The 24,573-nt window shown below is 35.4% G+C and overlaps 1 protein-coding gene across 1 annotated transcript in view; it reads right to left on the bottom strand.

Moving 5' to 3' along the window:
• Positions 1–8,301: 8,301 nt before the first annotated feature.
• The window catches only part of Uxs (UDP-xylose synthase), a 42,329-nt gene continuing 26,057 nt past the window's right edge, over positions 8,302–24,573 (bottom strand). The window contains exons 8-10 of the mRNA XM_089647532.1: positions 23,857–23,989; positions 17,155–17,291; positions 8,302–11,003 (exon numbers count right to left, since the gene is read on the bottom strand). Coding sequence (XP_089503658.1) covers positions 10,878–11,003; positions 17,155–17,291; positions 23,857–23,989 — 396 coding nt within the window. The 3' untranslated portion in view covers positions 8,302–10,877. The remainder of the gene's footprint in view (positions 11,004–17,154; positions 17,292–23,856; positions 23,990–24,573) is intronic.

Raw genomic sequence — 24,573 nt, 5'->3', positions numbered from 1 at the left:
GTATATTTAGTACATCAATTTCATTATATAAGCATACCTTATTATAAGTTTTTTGCATCAAGTAGGGGAATATTTTGGTAAAGCTATTTAAATTGACAGTAGTACAGTATTTTGTCGGCTGAAAGAAAAAAATTATTTTGGATTTTTTATATTTATTTTTTGTACCTACATAGGTACTGTGTGGATCAAATTCAATAATATTTTTTTTATATGTGTGTTTTAAACAGTCATTTCCTGCACTATTTATGAGTATAATTTCTTAAATATTGTTATATATGTGTATGTAAAAGCCTTAATAGGCGTAAATAAATAAATAAATTATTCTGACTCTTGACATGGCCCGACTCAAGTATCTGATTCACTTGGTCGTGCCATGTCTTCCTCGGGCGTCATTAATTAATTACATTTTCATTATTATGGTTCCTAGAAGGCAGCTAGAATCTATCTATTGGAGCAGACTTTACGGTCTCCGACAGCGCATTATAACATTGTATTCCTTTGTACAGTAAACTAGTGTGTTTATTGGCTGTCCTTTTTTGGTAGCCTTAATCCTTAGATCACCTCAAGGGCGCTGTCCTTGTTGTATACATATAATTTTCTTTAAAAAGTATTTAAGTAATCAGTTATTTATTATTTTATGTATAAATATCATCATGTTCAAAGTCAGCATCTGTTTAAAAATTCTTACTAATTTCGGTTGTCGGTGCATGGATGCGTGATTTGAAATTGTATTCCAGCGAAATTCGTATAATTATTCAAGTCCAATGAACTTTTAATTTTCAAAATTGGAAGTGATCACACAATCGATGAAGTGAATAGGTAGGTACCAGAATTATTTTACTAATCAATAATTTTTTAATTTAAAATGTGTATTTTTTTTGTTAAAATATTTAATAGATGTCATTATTTTTCAAGTTTATTAATAGGCCAGTGTAATTAGTGATGCGCCATCGTAATTATTCCGGTGGTCCCAATTTTTTTTTTTAATATGTTTTATTGACTGGTAAAATTCAAGTTTTCGACCTTGGCGCACCTGTGCTAAAGCCGCCATTTTGAAAAAACCATCCTAAATCTAGTTGTTTGCAAATATCTCGTTTCCAATGAAAATTTTGGCTAAAGTTGCCTAACAAATTTAGTAGAACATAAAATTACCTAAAACTTTTGAGTGAATATTTTTCTTCCATCTCTATTAAGTATCGTGATAAAAAAGAAGTAAAAATGTGTAAATTGAAAAAACAAGTAAATTGCATGACTAGGTGTGGTTTTTTGTGAGTATCTCGTTTCCAGTGCAATTTTGTGAAAATTTTACTGATACCAATTTGGTAGAAAATAAAGATTCATAAAAGTTTTAGGTATACTTAGAAATCTAGGTTCTAATCCACCAAAATCACGTCAAAAATTGAAACAGATGTGTAGTGTTTTAAACATGGCATTCCTTGACTTTTTAAACATTTATTGTAATCATAAATAATGAAATATATATAAAACACACAATTCAACCGTACCGAACGGAGCACCACTTATCGCTTATGGCATGAAGGAATAAAATGTTTTCAATTATTTCAATGTGTTTAAAACATTTGTTGGAGTACAACGCGTTAGGTAATATACGTTGGGAGGTGAGAGAACTGTGAGGAGTACCAGCAGGTTGATATCCTGACCAATGATTATGACTGCATCGTGTTGAAAATACAAGGAGTTTGTTGTGGTTACTATGAGAACGTCAGCATTCTTTTCGGGTTGTATTGTCGTTATATGTGATCGTTCAAATGCAGTTCTGATAAGAGAAATAAAACGAGACTGGTTCTTCTCATTTCCGAAAAACTTTTCCTGTGGCACGTGTGCTTTCAAGAAACAAAACTTCAGCAGAAGTTGTACGGCACGCCGTGTTCTTTCAACACGCTTAGTGCTTTTCATCGAAGACCACTATTGCATTGGCTATATAATGGTTTTGTATAGGGTTTTCCAATAAGAGGTGTTATTTTGATATTCAATGGTTTCGTTGCTTGTGTGGCACGTAGCGCCGTCTTGTTGAAAGTAAACGTTGTCCAGATCAATACCATCCAATTCCGGCCATAAATCATTAATCATCTCTCGATAGCGCAATCCATTCACCGTAACTGTTGCTCCAGCCTCATTTTCGAAAAAGTAAGGTCCAATGACTCCGCCAGACCATAAAGCAGTCACACGTTAAGGATAGAGAGGCTTTTCAACAATAACTCATGGGTTTTCCGAGCCCCAGATGCGACAATTTTGCTTGTTGACGAAGCCACCGAGGTGGAAATAGGCCTCATCACTCAAGATGATTTGCATTTGATTCACTCAAGTGAATTTTAATAATTTCAATGCGTTGTTGAAGCGTGTATCGTTCCAATTTTGTTAATGGCATAGTTTCTACTTGTCAAAAAATGACAGCTTCAAAAGAGTACATCTACCGAAATAGCGGGCTATTCAAAATAACACCTCTTATTGGAAAACCCTGTACATACCTGACACATTGCTGGAAAATGGCTGAAAAAGGATGAGCACAACCCCATCAAACTTTCAGCAGTAAATATTCTCAAACAACTTCGTGTATTTTACAACTTCCCAGATCTGATTAATTTATATTATGAATAGCCAGGTACTACCCTACCTTTCTCTTCCCCATCTCCTTCTCCACAACACTTCCTTCAGCCGCACAACATACCCCAAATGGGGATGCCATAGTCTCACAGGCTCCAGACGATTGGGAGCAGTTAGGAGTCTTGTGCGGAATTCACATTAAAAAAAGCGTTCATAACCTAACTTTGTTTGAAATTATTGAATTCTTTCTTGAATAGATAATCAATTTTACTGGCCTGTCTGGTATCTGGAACTTGAAAAATCTTATATTATTATAAACTGGCGACATCAGTTTTCATTCATATTGGCATAGATCATACTTTTACAAGATAATGGATGTGTTTTGTTACATATTCCCATCTCTAGTTCATTAATTTATTTTACGATAATTTGAATTAATGTAGGTTATGGTTAGAAATGAACTTTAGAAAAAAGGTCAGGATTCCTGAGAAAAAAATGGCATGATTAAGTGAATGAAATACTTGAGTAGGGTCATGTAAAGAGTCAGAATAACAGAAGAATGTGAATGTGAATGAAACAAATAGTTTGCGCCAAGTTTAGTTTTAAATCATCAGTTATAATTATTTTAATTTACAATATATTCGACAAGTGTATACCCATTTCCACACCTCGCACTACGGCACACAGAGTATATCCTAAGTGGTACACCAAAAGTATTATTTCAAATATTAAAATTAAACATATTTTTCATAAGCGATGGAAAAAAACACGTCACAACTTGGACTATGCTAGTTTTTCAGCCTATCGCTCCATCGTAAAACATGAAATCAGTGAAGCTTTTAAAAATCATTTAACTTCAATGGAAGAAAAATTATCTATTGATCCCAAACAGTTTTGGAAGTACATTAAGGATCTAAAAAAATCCAACAACTCATTTAAGTCTATGATTCTTGACGGAGAGGAATTGACTACTGATGATAAAATCGCAAATAGTTTTGCGACCTTTTTTTCATCTGTTTACAAAAATGTCCAACCAACTCTCAATATTGACTCTACCCTTCACACTGTACAGATTGGGCCCTCATTCGACCTGGTCAGTATTTCAGAAAAAGATGTTAAGGAGGCACTCTCAAATTTAAAGAAACCTCACTCCATCGGTCCTGACAATATTCCAACATTTATACTAAAGGGTTGTTCCGACCTTTTAATACCACCATTATGTCATCTCTTCAATGTTTGCCTAAAAAACGGGATTCTCCCAGACATCTGGAGATTAACTAAAATAACCCCTATCTACAAGAAGGGAGACAAACGCGATATCCGGAATTATCGACCAGTTGCCGTTCTATGTTCCATCATGAAAATATTCGAGAAAATTCTACATAAATATATACTTAATCACGTTAATCCAATTCTTGATGACCGTCAATATGGTTTTAGACCCCAGATGTCAGTAACATCAAACCTCTTATGCATCTCAGATTTCTTATCACAAACTCTCGACAATCGGGGACAGGTGGATGTTGCTTATTTCGACCTGGAAAAAGCATTCGACAAGGTTGACATCGACATTCTTCTAAATAAGCTAGCTTCATTTGGTTTTTCCAAAAGACTACTCTGTTTTTTTGCTTCATATTTTCGAAATCGTAGACAGTTTGTTTATTATAAGGGTTCCAGTTCTTTGGAATTCACAGTTTTTTCTGGAGTTCCTCAGGGGTCTATCCTTGGACCACTTCTGTTTCTGATTTTTATCAACGATATTGGTTCAGTCATCACACATTCGCTGTATTTACTATTTGCAGATGACTTGAAACTATATCGTTCAATAAAAAACCATCTTGACTGTATTCTCCTTCAACGTGACATTGACTGCGTCTCAAACTGGGCCAAAATAAATGGCTTGAACTTCAGTACACCCAAGTGCAATATCGTCTCGTATACAAGATCAAAGAAACCGCATGTATTTGAATATACAATCAATGAAATTATTCTCCAACACCTAAATCAAATCAAAGATCTAGGAGTTATTTACGACAGCAAACTAACCTTTCACCAACACATCGATGATTTAATAAGCAGAGGATACAGGCTTCTCGGCTTCGTAATTAGAAACTCATATCCGTTTCGTAACACAAAAACACTGACGTTATTATATAACACACTAGTCCTAAGTGTACTTGAATCAAACTCGATCATCTGGGCTCCACATGAATTAACATACACTTTACGCATTGAAAGAGTCCATAAAAAATTTTTAAGGTTTTTATTCTCGCGGCTCTATGGACGTTACCCTTGGCTTTACCCATCGATTTATATATTAGGCATGACCAATTACCACTCCCTAGAGACACGTAGAGGTATTGCTTTGCTTAAATATTTTTTCCAACTAATAAACGGTCACTTATCTAATAATGAGATTCTGGCCCAATTAAATTTTTTTGTACCAGAGTCTCACTCTCGAGGACGTCATCACAATCTTCTATATAGTAGAGCAAGCCGCACTAATTTATTAATGATCTCACCTGTGGGGAGAGCTACGTGCTTTTTGAATGCGGTAGATAAGAAATTAGATTTATTTTTTGTGTCCTATAGCGCATTTGCGAGATTTTTGGCATTGCATATACACTGCATAAATGGTACAATTATAACGTCTTAGGCTTTATTACCTGTAATTGTTATAAATAAATGTACAAATTATATATAAATAAATAAATAAATAAATAAAATAAATAAATAAATAAGTCTTAGTTGTAAGTCACTTACTATTATAAGTCTTGGGTGTAAGTCACTAGTTATAAATCTTAACCGTAAGTTATTAGTTATAAGGCTGGCTTTAATTTACGATTTACGTAAGTTTTTTTAAAGTTATTCACAGGAGTGTCAACTTATGGCAATTAATGCTCACGGATGTTTAACTCATGTAACTGCTCACAGCAATAGCTACACCCGTAATTTTAATTATCTTAAAATGGCTTCCTGTAAACAATGATTTGCGGCTGGCAAATTTACGCAATAAGGAAGTTGAGTCCATTTTTTTTATTTTTTTTTATCAATGTTCGCATTCAAACTTAAATACTGGTATTTTTTTTTTTTTTTTTTTAAAGTTTGTTTTCATAATTAAATTAATTCTCAAAGTTTAAATTTTATTAAGCCCGCCAAAACGAGCGGAATCCGAGCGGTAAGAGGCGGGGTGTGGTGTGACGTCATTAGAACTGTGAAAACCACGACGCTCAAGCATTTTGTATGGAAAAAATTTTAATTCTTCAACAAGGAATTCCAGTAATTTTTTTACCAATGTTAACCGTCTATTAGAATTGATGTTATTAAAAAAAAAGAAAATTGATTAAGATTTCATAGTTAAATTAATATTTTAAGTTAGAATATTTGCTTTTCCCGCCCAGTACGGTACTTGTACGGTATTGCCGTCGCTACTTGTTGACGTTTCACGCGCTAATTCAGGACCACCGCGCAGAAAAGTAAAGACCAAAAGTAAAATAACGGTTTACAGCCCAGTTCACTGTGAGACCTTTCTGGGCGGCCGGCGGCCTGAAGTGTATCACATGCTATGTGACATGTATAATAATAAAACTTCTAAGTTATGCAATAAACAACATATTATTATAAAGCACTATACGAATATGTATCTTTAGAAATCCATTTCATATAATAATAACAACAAATACGTACATATATTTGACAAACCCAAATAAACCTTTGGCCTATACACCTCTCTCATCTAAACCGACCATCTCTCATGTAATAGAAAGAGATGCACCATAGGTGATCCGTTGAACGTACAAGTCACGACACATGTGACGTCAGAATTCTTTCGACCAATCGTGGAGCGTATACAGTCTATTGCTATTGAATGCTTTTTCAAGAACGTTTAACTAATTCTAAGAATAATAATATAGAAATATATTTATATTTTTAGAATCGATATTTTTTTATCTACATGAACATATTTTTTATAAGTCAAAATATTTTTCACTCAACTTCCTTATTCTGTCAATAAAGACCAACAGTTTTTGAAAAGAGGTTGGCTTGAGGGAAACATTCTCCACGCGCTTTTGTTCCGTTAACGGTGGGATTGAATGGCGTTCTTTAATTTTATTCGAATGACAGCAACTGACTGCGAATTCAAATATGTAATTTTATAAACAGAAAAGTTGTGATTAGTCCGATAGTAAAAAAATAAAACAATGCGCTGTTTTCCACCTGAAAATACCCTTCCGCTTTTTGGAACCAGAAAATATTCTTTCAGTTTACGTTAGTTTTCGTAATGTTTATTTGAGTTCTATCTACTGTTATTTCGTAGTGTTTGTTTGAATTCTATCTACTGTTATTTCGTGGTGTTTATTTGAGTTATATCTACTGTTATTTTATAGTGTTTATTTGAGTTCTATCTACTGTTATTTCGTAGTGTTTATTTGAGTTCTATCTACTGTTATTTCGTGGTTTTTATTTGAGTTCTATCTACTGTTATTTCGTAGTGTTTATTTGAGTTCTATCTACTGTTATTTCGTAGTGTTTATTTGAGTTCTATCTACTGTTATTTCGTGGTTTTTATTTGAGTTCTATCTACTGTTATTTCGTAATGTTTATTTGAGTTCTATCTACTGTTATTTCGTGGTGTTTATTTGAGTTATATCTACTGTTATTTTATAGTGTTTATTTGAGTTCTATCTACTGTTATTTCGTGGTTTTTTTTGAGTTCTATCTACTGTTATTTCGTAGTGTATATTTGAATTCTATCTACTGTTATTTCATAGTGTTTATTTGAGTTCTATCTACTGTTATTTCGTAGTGTTTATTTGAGTTTTATCTACTGTTATTTTTTATATTGTATTATGGAGATAATATCATACTTATCCACTTATCCTAATCAGATTTTAGTTCTAGTAATAAAAAAAAACTAGTTTTCATTGGGAAAAAATCCTACAAAGACCTGTTTTAATTTTTGACATCTCGCATCAGCGCGTTAAGGTATCATTTCTAATAGTATGCGTCTCAACTTATCGCGCGGACGCTATTAGACCTGTCAAAAACTCATGCCTATTACGATTTCTGTTACTTGCTATAGAGACTTACAGTGTGGATTACATTGGTAATTTTGACAATAAGTCGTAAGTGATTTACGAGTGTAAGGCAGCCTAAGTTTAAGTGATAAGTTAAAGATAAAATAAATCATGTTGTAACGCATCCTTTGGGTGATTTTTCCACGAAAATTGCACATCATAAATAATCCAATCATTATTACAATTAAACTAGTGTGGTGGTATTTTCTCTCTGCCTACCCCTGAGGTTAAGCGGTGTGTAATTAGGTATAATAAAATAAATAAAAATCATATAAAACTTTTAATATAAAAACTCCGAAACAACACTTTAATAAAAATACAAAATAATATCAGATATTTAAAAAAATTATTATTTACACAATACAACAAAAACTCCTTCCAAAAACCATAAATAATAATGTAAATAAATTAATAAGCATTTCTAGTCCCAATCGGTAACTCATTTTTAAATGTTGAGTCGATCATTTTGATAATGGACCTTGCGTAAATTAAACAAATAATAAATAAACCTGTAATTACAACATGGCGCAATTTTTTTTTTAAATAAATGATACAAGAAAAACAATAATATGTGATGGATAAATAAGGTTTATGTTTATAGACTGTTTACTGGTGGTTCATAATTTTGCATATACATTTGCGAACAGAACTTGAAACTTTCCCCGTAAAGCATATTAACGGCTCTGCTCCGTTAGCCACATTTATTCCAAATGTGAACAGAAAAATAGGAATCAATACAATATGTGATACTGTCTCTAAGTAATTACAAAATATCATGTAAGTATATATGTTTATTTTGACAGTCACTAGAATGGACAAATCTATACCAGCTGCAATTCAGACAAATTAGTTTGGATGTTGGTAAAAAAAAAAAAAAACTTACAAGAGCTGAAGTACATTTGAATAGATTACTTATCATAATAAGTGTATAGACTACAAATCACAATGTCTTACGCACGGATAATAGAAGCAAAGGAGATGTGGCATGAACTACATAAAACAACATCATTCACCCATACTGCTGCAAATCGCATCTACGTTCAACGTCACCCCGCCTTTGTTTCCAACTACACACCAAATGCGTAACTTTTATTGGATCTGCCGCTTTGATGGTCAGTGCAGTTTTGCACCTCAGTAACAGTCGGCACGCTTCCATGTCATATTGTCCTAATCTTCTATTATCTATGGTATTACTTATCTAAAAGTACATAACTTCAACACTTCAAAGAATTATCAAAAAAAATTTCAGCATAAATAAAAATATTCTGAAAGCAATTTTAAATTCAAATTTTCATATCTTGAAATATTTTTCTTCTTCAATTGACATTTTTTGCGAAGGAAAAATTGTAAAGAATATTGACAGTTTTATTCATAAATTCCTTCTACCGCTACAGTTTCATAATGGAGTTCTGATATCAACCCTGATGTTTGGAAGTGAGATTGGCGGAAGAAAGCATAAAATAAGCACTAAAAATTAGATATATTATCCTTAAAATGATGTGCAACAAAATTACGCACGAAGGGAACCGCAAATAATGACGCGAGGCGAATGTAAGTGTGATGAACAAGATTAAGAAGGGGACACTTACGGCCGCTGTTCCCAACTTTTCGAACGATCAATCTCAGGCCCCGATAAGCCAAGTGATTTGATCAGTAACGTTCAATTAGCCTGTTTCCAACCATCTTCATCGTTGATTACCGTGGCCCCGACCACTTTCATAGACAATAAAATGACGTCAAAGTAAAAACTTTCAATGTTAAATTAATATTGACGAAATAAACGTTGTATTTATTATTGATGCATATATGTTTTTTAATTACTATAATATATAAACCCACATTTAACAAAGTATGTAATATGTTAAAAATAAAGTAGTCATTTACTGAGGCAAGCTTAATCCAGTAGTTTGGCTTCCTTAATTTGGCTGATCGCTCAGTCTTCACCTTTCCGTTGGAAAGAGCGTAGTTGTGCATTTGAGCAGTGTTCAGCCAAAGTTTCGGCTCAACGGTTGATCATTAAGATTGGGAACAGCGGCCGTTAGATGGTTTGGGTAGAGAAAAGAATGTTAAGAAAATATAATATGACAAAAGTCTTGGAGATGTCTCAGGATGACATTGCCTAGTGAATCGAGCATTTATGAGCTGGATGTCGACGTAGCAAGGTAGTTGTGTTAGGACAGAGTATTTTTAATCCTCTCTGCCTACCCCTGAGGTGAATTGGCACGATGACTAGTTAGTTCAAAATATATGTTAATTAAAAATAAAACAGATATGTATAAATATCGATTCATCATTGAAAAATAAAAAAAATTATAATGTGATGTTATAAATGATTTGTTTTGCTCTTAAATTAATTAATGAACTCTCAAAGATTTGACTGTGTCATAAGCAAAACATAAGAACAGAGAAAACGAAAAGTTTGTTTAAATATAATATTATTACATAGTATCAAAACATTTTTGTCCAAAAATATTTACAATATTGATGATATGTCCACTTTGAATTTTTCACATTTGAAAGGTTTTTGTTACAAGTTTGATCAAATTCTGATCAAAATCATGGCCGCTTTGCTTGACAGCCGATTAGATCAAAAGCTGAAACGGGTCAAGAATCGGCATTCCAATGTCCAAAATTCAAAAAGGCGCTGAATGCCGATTTGATGCTTATCAAGTTCTATTCAAAATGGGGTCTAGAAAAAATGTTAGTATGTTAGTCTGATCGTCATTTGTTTCCGACATTTTGTAACAATGCTTCTACTTTAGACTAATGCTAGGAATAAAACGGTCAACAAAAAATGATAGCTACAGCTGTTTTGAGTGAATGAAAGCAAGTTTTGACATTTCGGAAGGTGGTGGCGACGCAGGTCTCTTGATTTCCGTAACGTCACGTACAAACTGTGCGCGACAAGTTGTTTGCAATGTGAATAACGGAATACTGAGGTCAATGGGAAGGGAAGTTTGAACCCTCTAACCCCCTTCTTATATGTGATATATACTTCAGAACTGACTTACACCACTGTCTTCTTTTGAAAACAAAAAATCCTGGCAATTTTTTTGGCAAATTTGAATTAAGGTATTGCCGTATTTAATTATATTTAACATATTTGAGAAAAGAGTAAGTACGTATTAATTCTTGGATAAAAAGGATGTGGATGATGTATGTAAAATAATTGAACAAACCGTCCGTTCCCTGGTAAATTTCTATACTAAATTTGTTGTTATGTGCTAAGAGGTGCTATTTTTTATCAGGTAGAGTTTTGAGGTCTTCCGGTATGAAGATGTTCCGCTCCGAGTGACTGCTCCTGTTCAGCTCATTCCTGAAGTAGTCTATTGTCCTCTTCAATCCATCCTTTAGCGGTATCTGAAAAATAATTATAAATACATAGTAAAATACAACTCCAAACAATTTTTTAAAATTTCCCATTCCCAAGTATGCATTACTCACTCAAAAATGAAGACCACAGGAGAAAAACAAGGAATGTCAATTCAACTGAATGTCTAATGAAGACCACAGGGGAAAACAAGGAATGTCAATTCAACTGAATGTCTAATGAAGACCACAGGGGAAAAACAAGGAATGTCAATTCAACTGAATGTCTAATGAAGACCACAGGGGAAAACAAGGAATGTCAATTCAACTGAATGTCTAATGAAGACCACAGGGGAAAACAAGGAATGTCAATTCAACTGAATGTCTAATGAAGACCACAGGGGAAAAACAAGGAATGAAAATTCAACTGAATGTCTAATGAAGACCACAGGGGAAAACAAGGAATGTCAATTCAACTGAATTTCTAATGAAGACCACAGGGGAAAAACAAGGAATGTCAATTCAACTGAATGTCTAATGAAGACCACAGGGGAAAACAAGGAATGTCAATTCAACTGAATGTCTAATGAAGACCACAGGGGAAAACAAGGAATGTCAATTCAACTGAATGTCTAATGAAGACCACAGGGGAAAACAAGGAATGTCAATTCAACTGAATGTCTAATGAAGACCACAGGGGAAAAACAAGGAATGTCAATTCAACTGAATGTCTAATGAAGACCACAGGGGAAAACAAGGAATGTCAATTCAACTGAATGTCTAATGAAGACCACAGGGGAAAACAAGGAATGTCAATTCAACTGAATGTCTAATGAAGACCACAGGGGAAAAACAAGGAATGAAAATTCAACTGAATGTCTAATGAAGACCACAGGGGAAAACAAGGAATGTCAATTCAACTGAATTTCTAATGAAGACCACAGGGGAAAAACAAGGAATGTCAATTCAACTGAATGTCTAATGAAGACCACAGGGGAAAACAAGGAATGTCAATTCAACTGAATGTCTAATGAAGACCACAGGGGAAAACAAGGAATGTCAATTCAACTGAATGTCTAATGAAGACCACAGGGGAAAAACAAGGAATGTCAATTCAACTGAATGTCTAATGAAGACCACAGGGGAAAACAAGGAATGTCAATTCAACTGAATGTCTAATGAAGACCACAGGGGAAAACAAGGAATGTCAATTCAACTGAATGTCTAATGAAGACCACAGGGGAAAAACAAGGAATGAAAATTCAACTGAATGTCTAATGAAGACCACAGGGGAAAACAAGGAATGTCAATTCAACTGAATTTCTAATGAAGACCACAGGGGAAAAACAAGGAATGTCAATTCAACTGAATGTCTAATGAAGACCACAGGGGAAAACAAGGAATGTCAATTCAACTGAATGTCTAATGAAGACCACAGGGGAAAAACAAGGAATGTCAATTCAACTGAATGTCTAATGAAGACCACAGGGGAAAAACAAGGAATGTCAATTCAACTGAATGTCTAATGAAGACCACAGGGGAAAACAAGGAATGTCAATTCAACTGAATGTCTAATGAAGACCACAGGGGAAAAACAAGGAATGTCAATTCAACTGAATTTCTAATGAAGACCACAGGGGAAAACAAGGAATGTCAATTCAACTGAATGTCTAATGAAGACCACATGGGAAAAACAAGGAATGTCAATTCAACTGAATGTCTAATGAAGACCACAGGGGAAAAACAAGGAATGTCAATTCAACTGAATGTCTAATGAAGACCACAGGGGAAAAACAAGGAATGTCAATTCAACTGAATGTCTAATGAAGACCACAGGGGAAAAACAAGGAATGTCAATTCAACTAAATGTCTGTATTCTGTCACTGACATTCATTGTTAATGCTTTTTCTCACCATCATCAGTATTTATTTTTGTCTATTTGCGCACGGATGCTCACCATTCTTGCCTGTCATAAATAACTGAATAAACCGCCATAGTTTTTGACAGCGATGGTTATTCCTAAAACAATTTTTCAGTGTGAAAGATACACAGTAATGCCACTAGATGGCATTGTGACTTCATTATGGTTTTTAACCGACATCCCTTGTTTTTCCCTGTGGTCTTAAAATATGTACACACTTTTGATGCAAACAATACTACAAAAACAATCTACCAGAGTGGAAGATACTCTCAGTCTCGCTCTGGTGTAAGACCACCATTCAGAATTGAAAGGTTGCTTAAAATAGCTTTCGCCGTGTTTGGTGACCAGATATGAATAGCCAGGTACTAAGCAACATTCCACATCCCCACCCCACTACCTCCAGCCTCACAATATACCCCAATTGGGGATGCCATAGTCTCTCTCTAGTCTGGTTCCAGACAGTAGGAACTCTTGTACGGTATTCATATAAAAAATATTTAAAAAAAAACATTTACACAAGTTTGGTGGAGTTATTGTAGGAGATTTTTTTGTGTTGTGAATTTGTCTTCATTACGGCAATATTGGCAGCCTTTGGCTTGCTCAGCAACACTATTGATGGGCAAGACAATTACATGCGACAAATACAAACGGTAATCTTTTAAATTCCATGTACTAAAATCTAATAGGTGCAGTTTGAGAAGCAACAAATCATTTTAGAATGTTTTACCCACTGATGTCAAAAGAGATAGACTTGCCCTAGCGTAAAATCTGGGTATCAATTTGACGCGTTGGAGGCAAACCATGTGACCATCTTTTTGGTACCAGGAGGGTTCGAGAATACTTAAAAAAACTATGACTTTAGTTGTACTTTGACAGCCGAAGAGAGCACATTGAAATAATCAGACTCTGCGCAGAAAAGTAAGGTAATGGTTTGCGGCGCAGTCCACTGTGGGAATTTTCTGCGCAGGGTCTGAATGTTCATTTTTAACAGAACCGTTTACAAATCGGGTTGCGTAGCCAAGCAAAAATGAGTGAGATGAGTAAATTATAACAAACTAGCTGATGTTGCTCGACTTTTCTCTACTTTCAATAAATATAATATCCATGTATTATATTATATATAAATCTTCCGGAAAAAATTCTCTAAATGATAGTGAAAACCCTATCAAACTCCGTTGCATAGTTTAGTAGAACTAAGCGCACAAACAGGCAGACGTGGATAGTGAATTTGTTTTATACTATTTAGAGATATGACCAATGTATTGTCACAATTACGATTTTACTAAAATTGCCTTCAATCCCGTTGTTATGATGCAGAATTATAATTCATAACATGCTACTTCGCGACTCCGTTGTTTTTAAAGTAAGAACTATTGTGTTAGACTATGTTCTTATTGTCTATGGCAACAGGTGGCAAGAGTGCAGAGAGCGGAAGGAAGTCACTCTTGCGGATATACTGATGCGGGTTGGGTCGAGATTTGAGAAGGAGTGTTAATTCGCGATGAAGGCGATGTTATCTTAACAAAAAATATGCGTGGCGTATGTTTTTATTAAATTCCCGTTGTGGAATGTGATTATTCTGTAAAACCCGAGTAAAGAGGGTGAAACGTAACCATGAAGCCATGTTCTTTTCGAGAACGCCGTGTTGAAGTATATCCGACGTTAATCCTACAATCCGCGTCTGGATGAATTCGTCAAATATTCGTCAACCGTGAATAACCGGAGTCCGTTCCTTTCTAAATATTATATTCTCCAGATTCGTGAAAACCGTAAAAACGCTAAATGCGTGATTATAAACCACGTGCCCGCTTCGCTCCTTGCTACTTTCGTGCCACTACTACTGGACGATGGGATCTCATTGGAAACCGTGGACATAGAACATCCGGTTTTTCTGATTGTCCGACAGATGTATTCCGCCTCAGGTCTGGAGATCTAAGGGTACCCCTTTGCCGTCACGACATCCGTGTTCGGGATGAACTGATAAAGCCGAGCGTATCGCTCCGGACCAGGCTAACTTCATCGGTGGATCAAATTGCAGTTTTAGTTAGTATAAACCTTTTAGGCAAAAGTCGGTCAGTGGGTAAGTCCCCTTGTTACAATACAATAATGTATTTGTTCTTTAAACATGTATTATAAGTCAATCCAAAAAACACTCTTTCTTTGAATTCCATTCCCCAGCTACCTACCTACGTTAAGAAACAACACACATATCTAAACCCACGCCAGTGAGAAAGTATTGTAGTCTTATATCTGTTTCAGACATATTTAACTATTTTAGTTTTGTTTGGCGCACCCTAAGGGCAATGTCTGATTCTAGAAGGATTCTAGGTAACAATCCCCTACTTAGCAACGTTTTTAGTTCACTATGATCTGGGATGTTCCAGACTATTCTCAAACATTCCACAACATTTCAGAATGTTCCGGGATGTTGTGGAATGCTCTCGAATGTTCTGAACTGTTCTAGAGAGCGAAACTTCCAGCCCTTATATCTTCAAAAGCACGCCCTTCAGGTAAAAACGGAAACCTTTTTCATAGATGGGGGATAGAGGGATACTACCACACCATATAATTCCCCTGATCGTACCGGGACTCGTTTCTGAGTTTTAGTGGCACGCACGCAGAGATGTACTTTATTCCAAATAAATCCATTTCAAATGGAAATGCAAAATGCAAAATGGGTATTTTCCATTTTGCATTTTAAATGCTTTTCTAAAAACCATTTTGCATTTTAAATGCTTTTCTCAATGCATTTTCCATTTTAAATGCTTTTTTGCAACATTCCTCCTACTGTAACTATCTTCACTCATCTTTTTTTCATAAGCCCCAAATATCAGTCAGTCCTCAACCTCGCTATGAGAGATAATTTACATTTGTCAAGTTGCTCCCTGGTAGAAGCCCTGGCAATTGAGTGATGTCATTACAAAAAATACTGATTCAAATACTGAACATGGGACCATGACGCTGTAATATTAAATGTTAGATAGCAGTTTCTATGTTTTTACGTTGGCAGCATTTGTCCCGCGCAAATTTTTTGAGGTCCTGGGAAGACCCAAAACTTATAGATCACGCCTGATTATGGAGGCAATTGAAATCTACAAAAATCCATTTAATATCAATAGAGACGACGGAGCTAAGCTCAACAGCTCTTAGTATCCGGTAATTGACGGCTACACCAAAGCTAAACGCAAATAACATGTCTAAGTATACTCCAATACCATATAATAATACAATATAAAACCATTGCATTTATACCTTGATACTGGGTACATCTACTCTAACCGCGGTCAATCGGTTTTCTAATTCTAGAATTCGCCACAAGATGGCACCACTTCCGTTGGCATTTCGCACTTGGATGGGCCCCAGGCTATCATAAATACTGTGCTTTCAGAATTCGCCACAAGATGTCGCCACTTCCGTTGGCATTTCGCACTTGGACGGGCCCAGGCCACAAATAAATAAGCACAAACTCGACACCCAAAATTTACTGGATATTTTACAGGATCTGCCCTGATGATGGACACTGCGACGCTGTCCGAAACGTCGGCTAAAGAAGGAGTTAGCGCAACACGGCATAACACCCAAAAAACAAACAACAAAAATGCTTTTGGCCGTGAGAATCTAAAAACTTACCAAATTTTTTGTGGTTCATAATTCGTAGTCGTGGCATTTTTTGATTTACCATCATGTAATATGTTTGTTCTACATTGATGTCCATTATTAAATGACTAAACTGTTTAAAAATTCTATAATTATTTTAATTGTTTGACCTGAGAAACCATTTTGCATTTTGAAAATAGGTATTTTGCATTTTGCATTTGAAATGCTTTTCTAAAAACCATTTTGCATTTTGCATTTTCAAATGGAAAAGTTTTGACCCATTTCCATTTTGCATTTCAAATGGTTTTGGGTACCCATTTTGCACATCTCTGCACGCACGCATATTGATTAGCAAGTGTCTAACTAAAATAATGTAACAAAATATTTGATTTTGTAAACAATGCCAAACTTTTGTTGGCCCGATTTGAGATTTGCATAAAGGTTTTTAAGCAGCCAGAAATTTGCCCGCCATTGTAAAAAGGACTTCTTATTCGTAAGCAGATATTATTTTTAAAAACTAGATACTGATAGGACAATGCGATTTGCCTGTATACTGTCAGATTCGTTTATTGGGAAATCACTTAAAAGAGAAACGGTCAAATCACCTCCCCGCTCCGGTCCCCTTTCTCTCATGGACAGGTCTATTGTTTTCTTCATAAATGCAAATAATTATTTGTTAGTTACCTTGGGCTCCCACCCGAGGAACGTCTTGGCCCTGGTGATGTCTGGCCTCCGTCGCTGAGGGTCGTCTTCCACAGCGGCCATTTGGGACACAGTGCTCTTGCAGCCCTCCACCAGGTCACGTATTATAAGCGCAAATTCTGCAAAACAATCAAAAACTTTAAAAAGAGAAATATGAAATTGAAAAAAAGAAAACGGTCGCAACTGGGAACTGAAATCAGAACCTCTTTCTTCCCGGGACAACACCCTCCCAATAACCTAGTTATATTGGATTATTTTCGACGGTCTCCGGGGTTGATGGGTAAGGCTCTCGACTAGCAAGCTTGAGGTCGCAGTTTCAAATCGGTGGTAAGTAAATTTTCTTTGATTAAATTTGTGTTATTTCACAAATTACTCATTTAAAATAACATTTAGTATAGTTGCGGAACGTTCTAGAGTAGAAGATACTCTCAGTATCGCCCTGGTGTAAGACCACCATTCAGAATTGAAATATTGCTTGAAATGGCTTTGGCTGTGTTTGGTGACCAGATCTGAATAGCGAGGAACTTCTCCACCTTCCTCTTCCCCATCTCATTCCCCTCCCCACTAGTTTCAGCCTCATGACATACCCCAATCGGGGATTATCACTGGTTCCAGAGGGTTGGCAGTAGTTGGGACACTTGTCAACAATCACCTCATATTTTAATTCAAGAATACATATAGTAATACTCAGTTTCTTTGTTTTCTTTCGTGGGGCATTTAGGCGAAAAGTGACCGCTCTCCCCCTCAAGTCGATACGACTCGAGGTTCGTTTTGGCGTGCGAGAAAAAAGTTGCCTTTCATTTGTTTCGGGCTTCAGGCGAAAAGCGACCGAGACGCCTTCCCGTCCGTATAGAAGCCGAGGCTCAATTCGGTCTGTAAAAACCGAAAACACGAGTCAGTAAAAGTTTGTATGGAAATGTTTACTAATATATTCGTTCGGGGAAAGATGTCGACAAAAATTTGAGGAGACCCTGGCGGCAGAAACTGGAAGCGCTCGCGGCGCACCATACGAAAGTGCGCAGTACTCTCTCCGGCCGCCAGGATGTCCTAACACACAAAAAGTTGATTTGTGGCCGTTTAATCGGGAGAGCTTCCCGGCGAAAAAGATAGTCACGTGGTCACGCAAAAACCACGTGGTATGCTTTTTTTATAAAATCTACACAGTCAACCTGATGATTGAATTCCGTAGCAAACACGCAGTCTACGGTTAAAGTTATCGAAAAAAATCATCGTCCGAAAGTTTAGGAACGTTAATCGGCCGGCCTACATATGGCGCTCGGTTCAAAATGTCCCACAATAACCGGCTGTTTTGACATTTGCTATTTTAACAAAAAATGCCAACAGTCGGGCTTTTGGTCAATCAGAAATCAGCCAATCATAGACAAGCACCGAAGAGATGTTTTATTACATAGTGATGTTACTTCAAAGAAACGATAAAATCTGTGTAGGTACTTACTTTGGCGGCTTATCTTTTGAAAATCGATAATGCTTTTGAACGAAATAAAATTTATTAATTATTAACGAAATAAAGTTGGGGAAAAATAATTTGGCACAGGTACCGTCGCCCCGTAGTGAAAAACTACACCAATAGCGTCACGCAAATTTATAATTTGTACCAGGAGCGCAGAAGTTATATAGGGTGAAGCGGTGTTAATTGTTTTGTAAAATAAACATTTTTTAATCAAAAGTTTTTCCAGTTCGAGTGTTTGTAATATAATCATTAAATTTGGGAGGCGGGCATGGGTACCGTCGCCCCGGGAGCCATTCATATTTAAAGTTTTAATCTCTTTATTTTTTAACGAGTAGGTACCTAATTGCGTTATGAAAATATTTTTTCGGTAATTTTTTTTTTTTTTTAATTAAGTTTGAAATGACAACTTTTTTCCTCCATAATGATAATTCTTATAAAGCCATTTCTGTGTGTGTTTCCATTCATAAAAAAATTGCCAAAAATTACCTCGAGGACGCTGTTATCTACCAGGAGCACAGAAGTTTGGGAAAAATATTAAAAACGGATTATGTAATTTTAATTTAAAATTTTGATTTTTTCCATAAAAGTTTTTACATTTTGCGTGTTTATAGAGCAATGTTTTTTTCCAAAACATATATTTTTTTTAGATATCCTCTAAAGTTATATTATGCGCTTCCTAATATGCGTTGTTGCATTTTATTAAGTACCCATTTCATACAAGATTGCCAGCTCGGTCTTTGAAAAATTTACAACTAATACTGTACCTACCTTCTATTATTTCGTACCTAATAAGTACATTTTTATTTTTATATCTTATTTTTTCTAAGTTTAATAACTATTATATTATTTAAGTTATATTTTTTAGTTTGTAATTAAATTTCTTATTTTCTTAATTATATTGTGTTATCAAATTTATCATCTAGTTTTATAACTATTTGTTAATTTTTAGCTTCATCAACTAGTGAATTTTTACAACCTATAAACCATAATGACTCTCAACACTCCCCAACTCAAACACGAGAAATAATTTCTCAATGGAGTTGGGCAGTTTTCGTTAAAAAATTCTAATTAAAAAAAAAAAAAAAATAAAAAAATAATAAAATAAAATAAATAATTCGCTGGGACTTAGGACTTTTGAAGAATGTCGGTGACAAAAACCGTACATACGATATGGGTATCAAATTACGCGTCTCAACTTACAGAATCCGAACGGCTCGGTGAAAAAATGATCAGTAAGCTCCTTGGCACTTTTTTTTCTCAAAATATCCATTTTCTAAACACACATATATTTTAATACATTTGTGGTCACACAATCATTGTTTCATTTATATGCCAAAATACATATTATATTTTTAAAAGTTTTTAAATTTCGCGTGCTAATTGAGCAATTCTTTTTCCAAAATAACAACTTTTGAAGAATGTCGGTGACAAAAACCGTACATACGATATGGGTATCAAATTACGCGTCTCGACCTACACAACCCGAACAGCTCGGTGAAAAAATGATCAGTAAGCTCCTTGGCGCTTTTTTTTCTCAAAATATTCATTTCTTTCTAAACACACATATATTTTATTACATTTGTGGTCACACACTCATTGTTTCATTCATATGCAAACATACATGTTAGGTTAGAACATGGGAAAAGTTATTAGAATTAAATCACAAACCAGTCTATACAAACCTAGCGTAGCCCACAAACTACTTGAAAACTGGGATATAACTCTAAAGGGGACGCGAGCAGGCGTTATTAAAGTGGCAATTTTTTGTTACAGAAAATAACATGGAAAATAGGTATTAGAATCAAATCACAAACCAGTCTATACAAACCTAGCGTAGCCCACAAACTACTTGAAAACTGGGATATAACTCTAAAGGGGACGCGAGCAGGCGTTATTAAAGTGGCAATTTTTTGTTACAGAAAAATAACATGGAAAATAGGTATTAGAATGAAATCACAAACCAGTCTATACAAACCTAGCGTAGCCCACAAACTACTTGAAAACTGGGATATAACTCTAAAGGGGACGCGAGCAGGCGTTATTAAAGTGGCAATTTTTTGTTACAGAAAATAACATGGAAAATAGGTATTAGAATGAAATCACAAACCAGTCTATACAAACCTAGCGTAGCCCACAAACTACTTGAAAACTGGGATGTAACTCTAAAGGGGACGCGAGCAGGCGTTATTTAAGGGGCAATTTTTTGTTATAGAATATCACATTTAGGTTAGGTTATATATATATATATATTAATTTAATATTTTCACCACATTTTTACGCATTACATCACATCATAAATATAAAAGTAGGCACACACCTCTCGCTCCACCCGCATTCAACGCCAAATCATACATTCAAAAGTATTTTTACCCATTTGTTGCCTGCAACGGGCGAAAAGCTAGTTACTAGTAATATCTTCAATGAATTAGTATTATCTTCTTCTTCAGTGATATGTATTACATTTATAAGCATCAAAGTTATTCCAATAAATGAATGATAACAGTCTTAGTAATCCACTGTACGTTTATCTGAACTAGCCTAAAATGTTAACTGTATAATAGTTAAAAAAAAACATAATATCCACCCAAGCGATTCGTAGCATATTATAGCAAGTTTGAAAAAACGTTTTGAGAGATTGCTTGTGCAAAAATTTATAGAACTTAAAAATATGGAATAAACGGAGAAATCTAGGTGGATTGCAGTAAGCAGTTCTTTTATATATTAGTTGCGCGTGAGGTTTTAAAATTGAATAGTCTTAAAATGTGTACCCTTCACCCCCCCTTTGCCCCTTTGTCCCCTTTCCTTGACCCGGGCCAAACGATAAGGAACATTATTATCGTTGCATCTTGGTCACCGCGAACATTGTCATGTCATTTTGTGAATACCTGCATATGTTGAACTCAGCTGTGATTGTTTGGAGCATCACATCGTCCAGTGAAACGTTTTTACCCGCCACAGTGAATGTCACTGTTTTTTTGTGTTGAGTGAGCGAGTGTTAAAGGGAATTGCCTTAATTGTATGCAAGCTGATAAGTGTAAAGGAACCAGCGGCTACGGAGGACGAGACCTAGGGGTAAGTCTTTGGCCTTTCCCACTCATTTCCTCTTGTAAACAATAAGGCAAATTCAATTCGTTTTTGTTTTGTCTAAGTCTTTATCGCACTTACCGCAACCCTCCGCATAATTGCGAACTAAAGATTTGCGCACCACCATATATATACAACCAACCGCTTAAGTAGACATGTGATTTTAGGTATATTTAAAAAATAACACTAAGTTGAAAATACAAATTCACAATAAAAACTGTTTTTACGAAATATCTGTTTTAATTTTTAGCACAGAGCAGTGCATTGATTAGATATATCCAGAGATGTGCAAAATGGGTACCCAAAACCATTTGAAATGCAAAATGGAAATGGGTCAAAATTTTTCCATTTGAAAATGCAAAATGGTTTTTAGAAAAGCATTTCAAATGCAAAATGCAAAATACCTATTTTCAAAATGCATTGAAAATGCAAAATGGTTTCTCAGGTCAAACAATTAAAATAATTATAGAATTTTTAAACAAATTTGTCATTTAACCCTCCGTCAGGCACACCTATGGGCGAACCGAAATCGGGCGCACCCGGCCTGAGAGGCCACCAATATATTTTTAGCCCCCACCTTCCACTATATTAATTCTAATACAAAATACTTGTCGGGTAGTCTTTACTAGGATCTATAGAAAGGAATTAAACCAAATATAACACAAAATAACCAGTTTATTAAACATTACCATTCATAAACTAAAATAAACAATTTTCCAAAAACAGTGTTCAAAATAATTGGTCAAACCGAGCTCCATAAAAGTAATAAAAGTTTAAAGTAATAAAAATTTAAAGGTAAGGTAGGTGGTAGTCTCTACTGACTGCAGCCGTAGCAAGATATGGACGATGAGGTTCCCAAATCAGCAGCCGAAAAACAGGTTTGGCACAGCGCGTTTACGTGGAGTAAACAGATCGGTTGATGACAACCTAAACATTCGTAATTCGTCATCCTCCTAAATCCTGATTCAAACACGCATATTCCACACTTTTGCCTTTTTTGAGGTGTTGTAGGGGATGTGTTTTATTGGAAGCGAGTTTGCAACTGAATGGGCTTTCCACTTGTATTCAGACTTCGCCCGCTTCGCCGAGCTAGTTGTCCGATGTCGCTCTCGTTGCCTAAATCTTCAACCAAAGCTGGATCTTCAGAAGCATCATCATCGAGAAGAAACGTCACCATATCATCAGCATCATTGCGTTGAGAGAGATCATCTTTTCTAGCCATTTCTGCAGAAACATATGTATATAAAATGCCTAAAACTGAAATTATAATTCAATCGGGCGCACTCTGCCTGAAAGGCCAGGGTCCAATACAGAACTTATTTCTCAAGATACTGATAAACTTCATACAGAACAGGCATAATTGAGTATAATGAACAACTGCAAATAAAAATATCCTGAAAAAGGTCACCTTCAAAATTGTGATGCAATCGGGCGCAGGCGGCCTGTGAAGCTGAGTGTAAGGTGTAAGTGAGCTGCGTAAAGACCGACGACTGACTGAAGACGGGCGCCATGTAAGGTTCCTAAAGTTAGGCGAGTAAAATGAGGGAAGGGCGGGGGGCCGCCTTTGAGAATTGGAGAGGGAAAAAATGTCTTTTGTTGGCCTCTGAGGCCGGCTGCGCCCGACCGAGGGTTAATAATGGACATCAATGTAGAACAAACATATTACATGATGGTAAATCCAAAAACACCACGACTACAGATTATGAAACCACAAAAAATTTGCGCGGGACTAATGTTGCCAACGTAAAAACATAGAAACTGCTATCTAACATTTAATATTACAGCGTCCTGGCCATGTTCAGTATTTGAATCAGTATTTTTTGTAATGGTATCACTCAATTGACAAATGTAAATTATCTCTCATAGCGAGGTTGAGGACCGACTGATATTTGGCGCTTATGAAAAAAAGATGAGTGGAGATAGTAGGAAGAATGTTGCAAAAAAGCATTTAAAATGGAAAATGCATTGAGAAAAGCATTTAAAATGCAAAATGCAAAATGGTTTTTAGAAAAGCATTTAAAATGCAAAATGCAAAATACCCATTTTGCATTTTGCATTTCCATTTGAAATGGATTTATTTGAAATAAAGCACATCTCTGGATATATCTATATATAGTTTCTTGTTGTACCTTCGATGGTGTGCTCCACAGGATTGCCAATATTGACAGGCTGTGTGTAGTTGGAACCCATCAGTAAGACCAGGCCATCTACTAGATCAGATACGTACTGGAAAGATCTTGTCTGCTTCCCGTTGCCGTAAACCTGAAATTATTCAATTTTATTTTTAAATTTACTGTAATATATCATCAGGCCGCTACATAATAAAATAGTGCAATATCTACAAATCTTTACTTCACGATAGCGATCATTGTTTGTAGAATTTGATCATAATCATTGAAGACTCAAACAAAAGATTGAAACAGAAAAAGATCCGGTCGCACTAGGAATTGAACCCAGGACCTCTCCCTTGCCGGGGTTTTGCTCTACCACTGAGCTAATTCAACCCTATCACCTTAGGTGGTATTTAACCCCTCCAGTATGTTAGGAGTGACCAAATTTTTATAATAGTATTTTTATCTTTTTTTCTACCATGCGGAACCAAGTAATTTCTTGACGTTAATAATAATTCTTTCCAGTTTATAATTCATATTTATACTGGATGCCATTAATAAAATTCTAAAAATAGCCAAAATGAATAATTCATATTTCGCATCGCTATAATAACAATCGGTTAAAGTTTAAAAAATTATTTCTTAATTTTAATATATGAACGAGATAAAAGTGAAGATACAGTTTTCTTGAAAATATCTCAAACAAAACGAATGTGTTTTCCAAATTTCGAGTTC

This window comes from Hesperophylax consimilis, chromosome 26 (genome assembly GCF_061612785.1).
Source record: "Hesperophylax consimilis isolate HC1 chromosome 26, BYU_Hcon_1.0, whole genome shotgun sequence".
Lineage (NCBI taxonomy): Eukaryota > Metazoa > Arthropoda > Insecta > Trichoptera > Limnephilidae > Hesperophylax > Hesperophylax consimilis.
The sequence above is the reverse complement of the archived record's forward strand: the minus strand, read 5'-3'. Positions and strand labels throughout refer to the sequence as shown.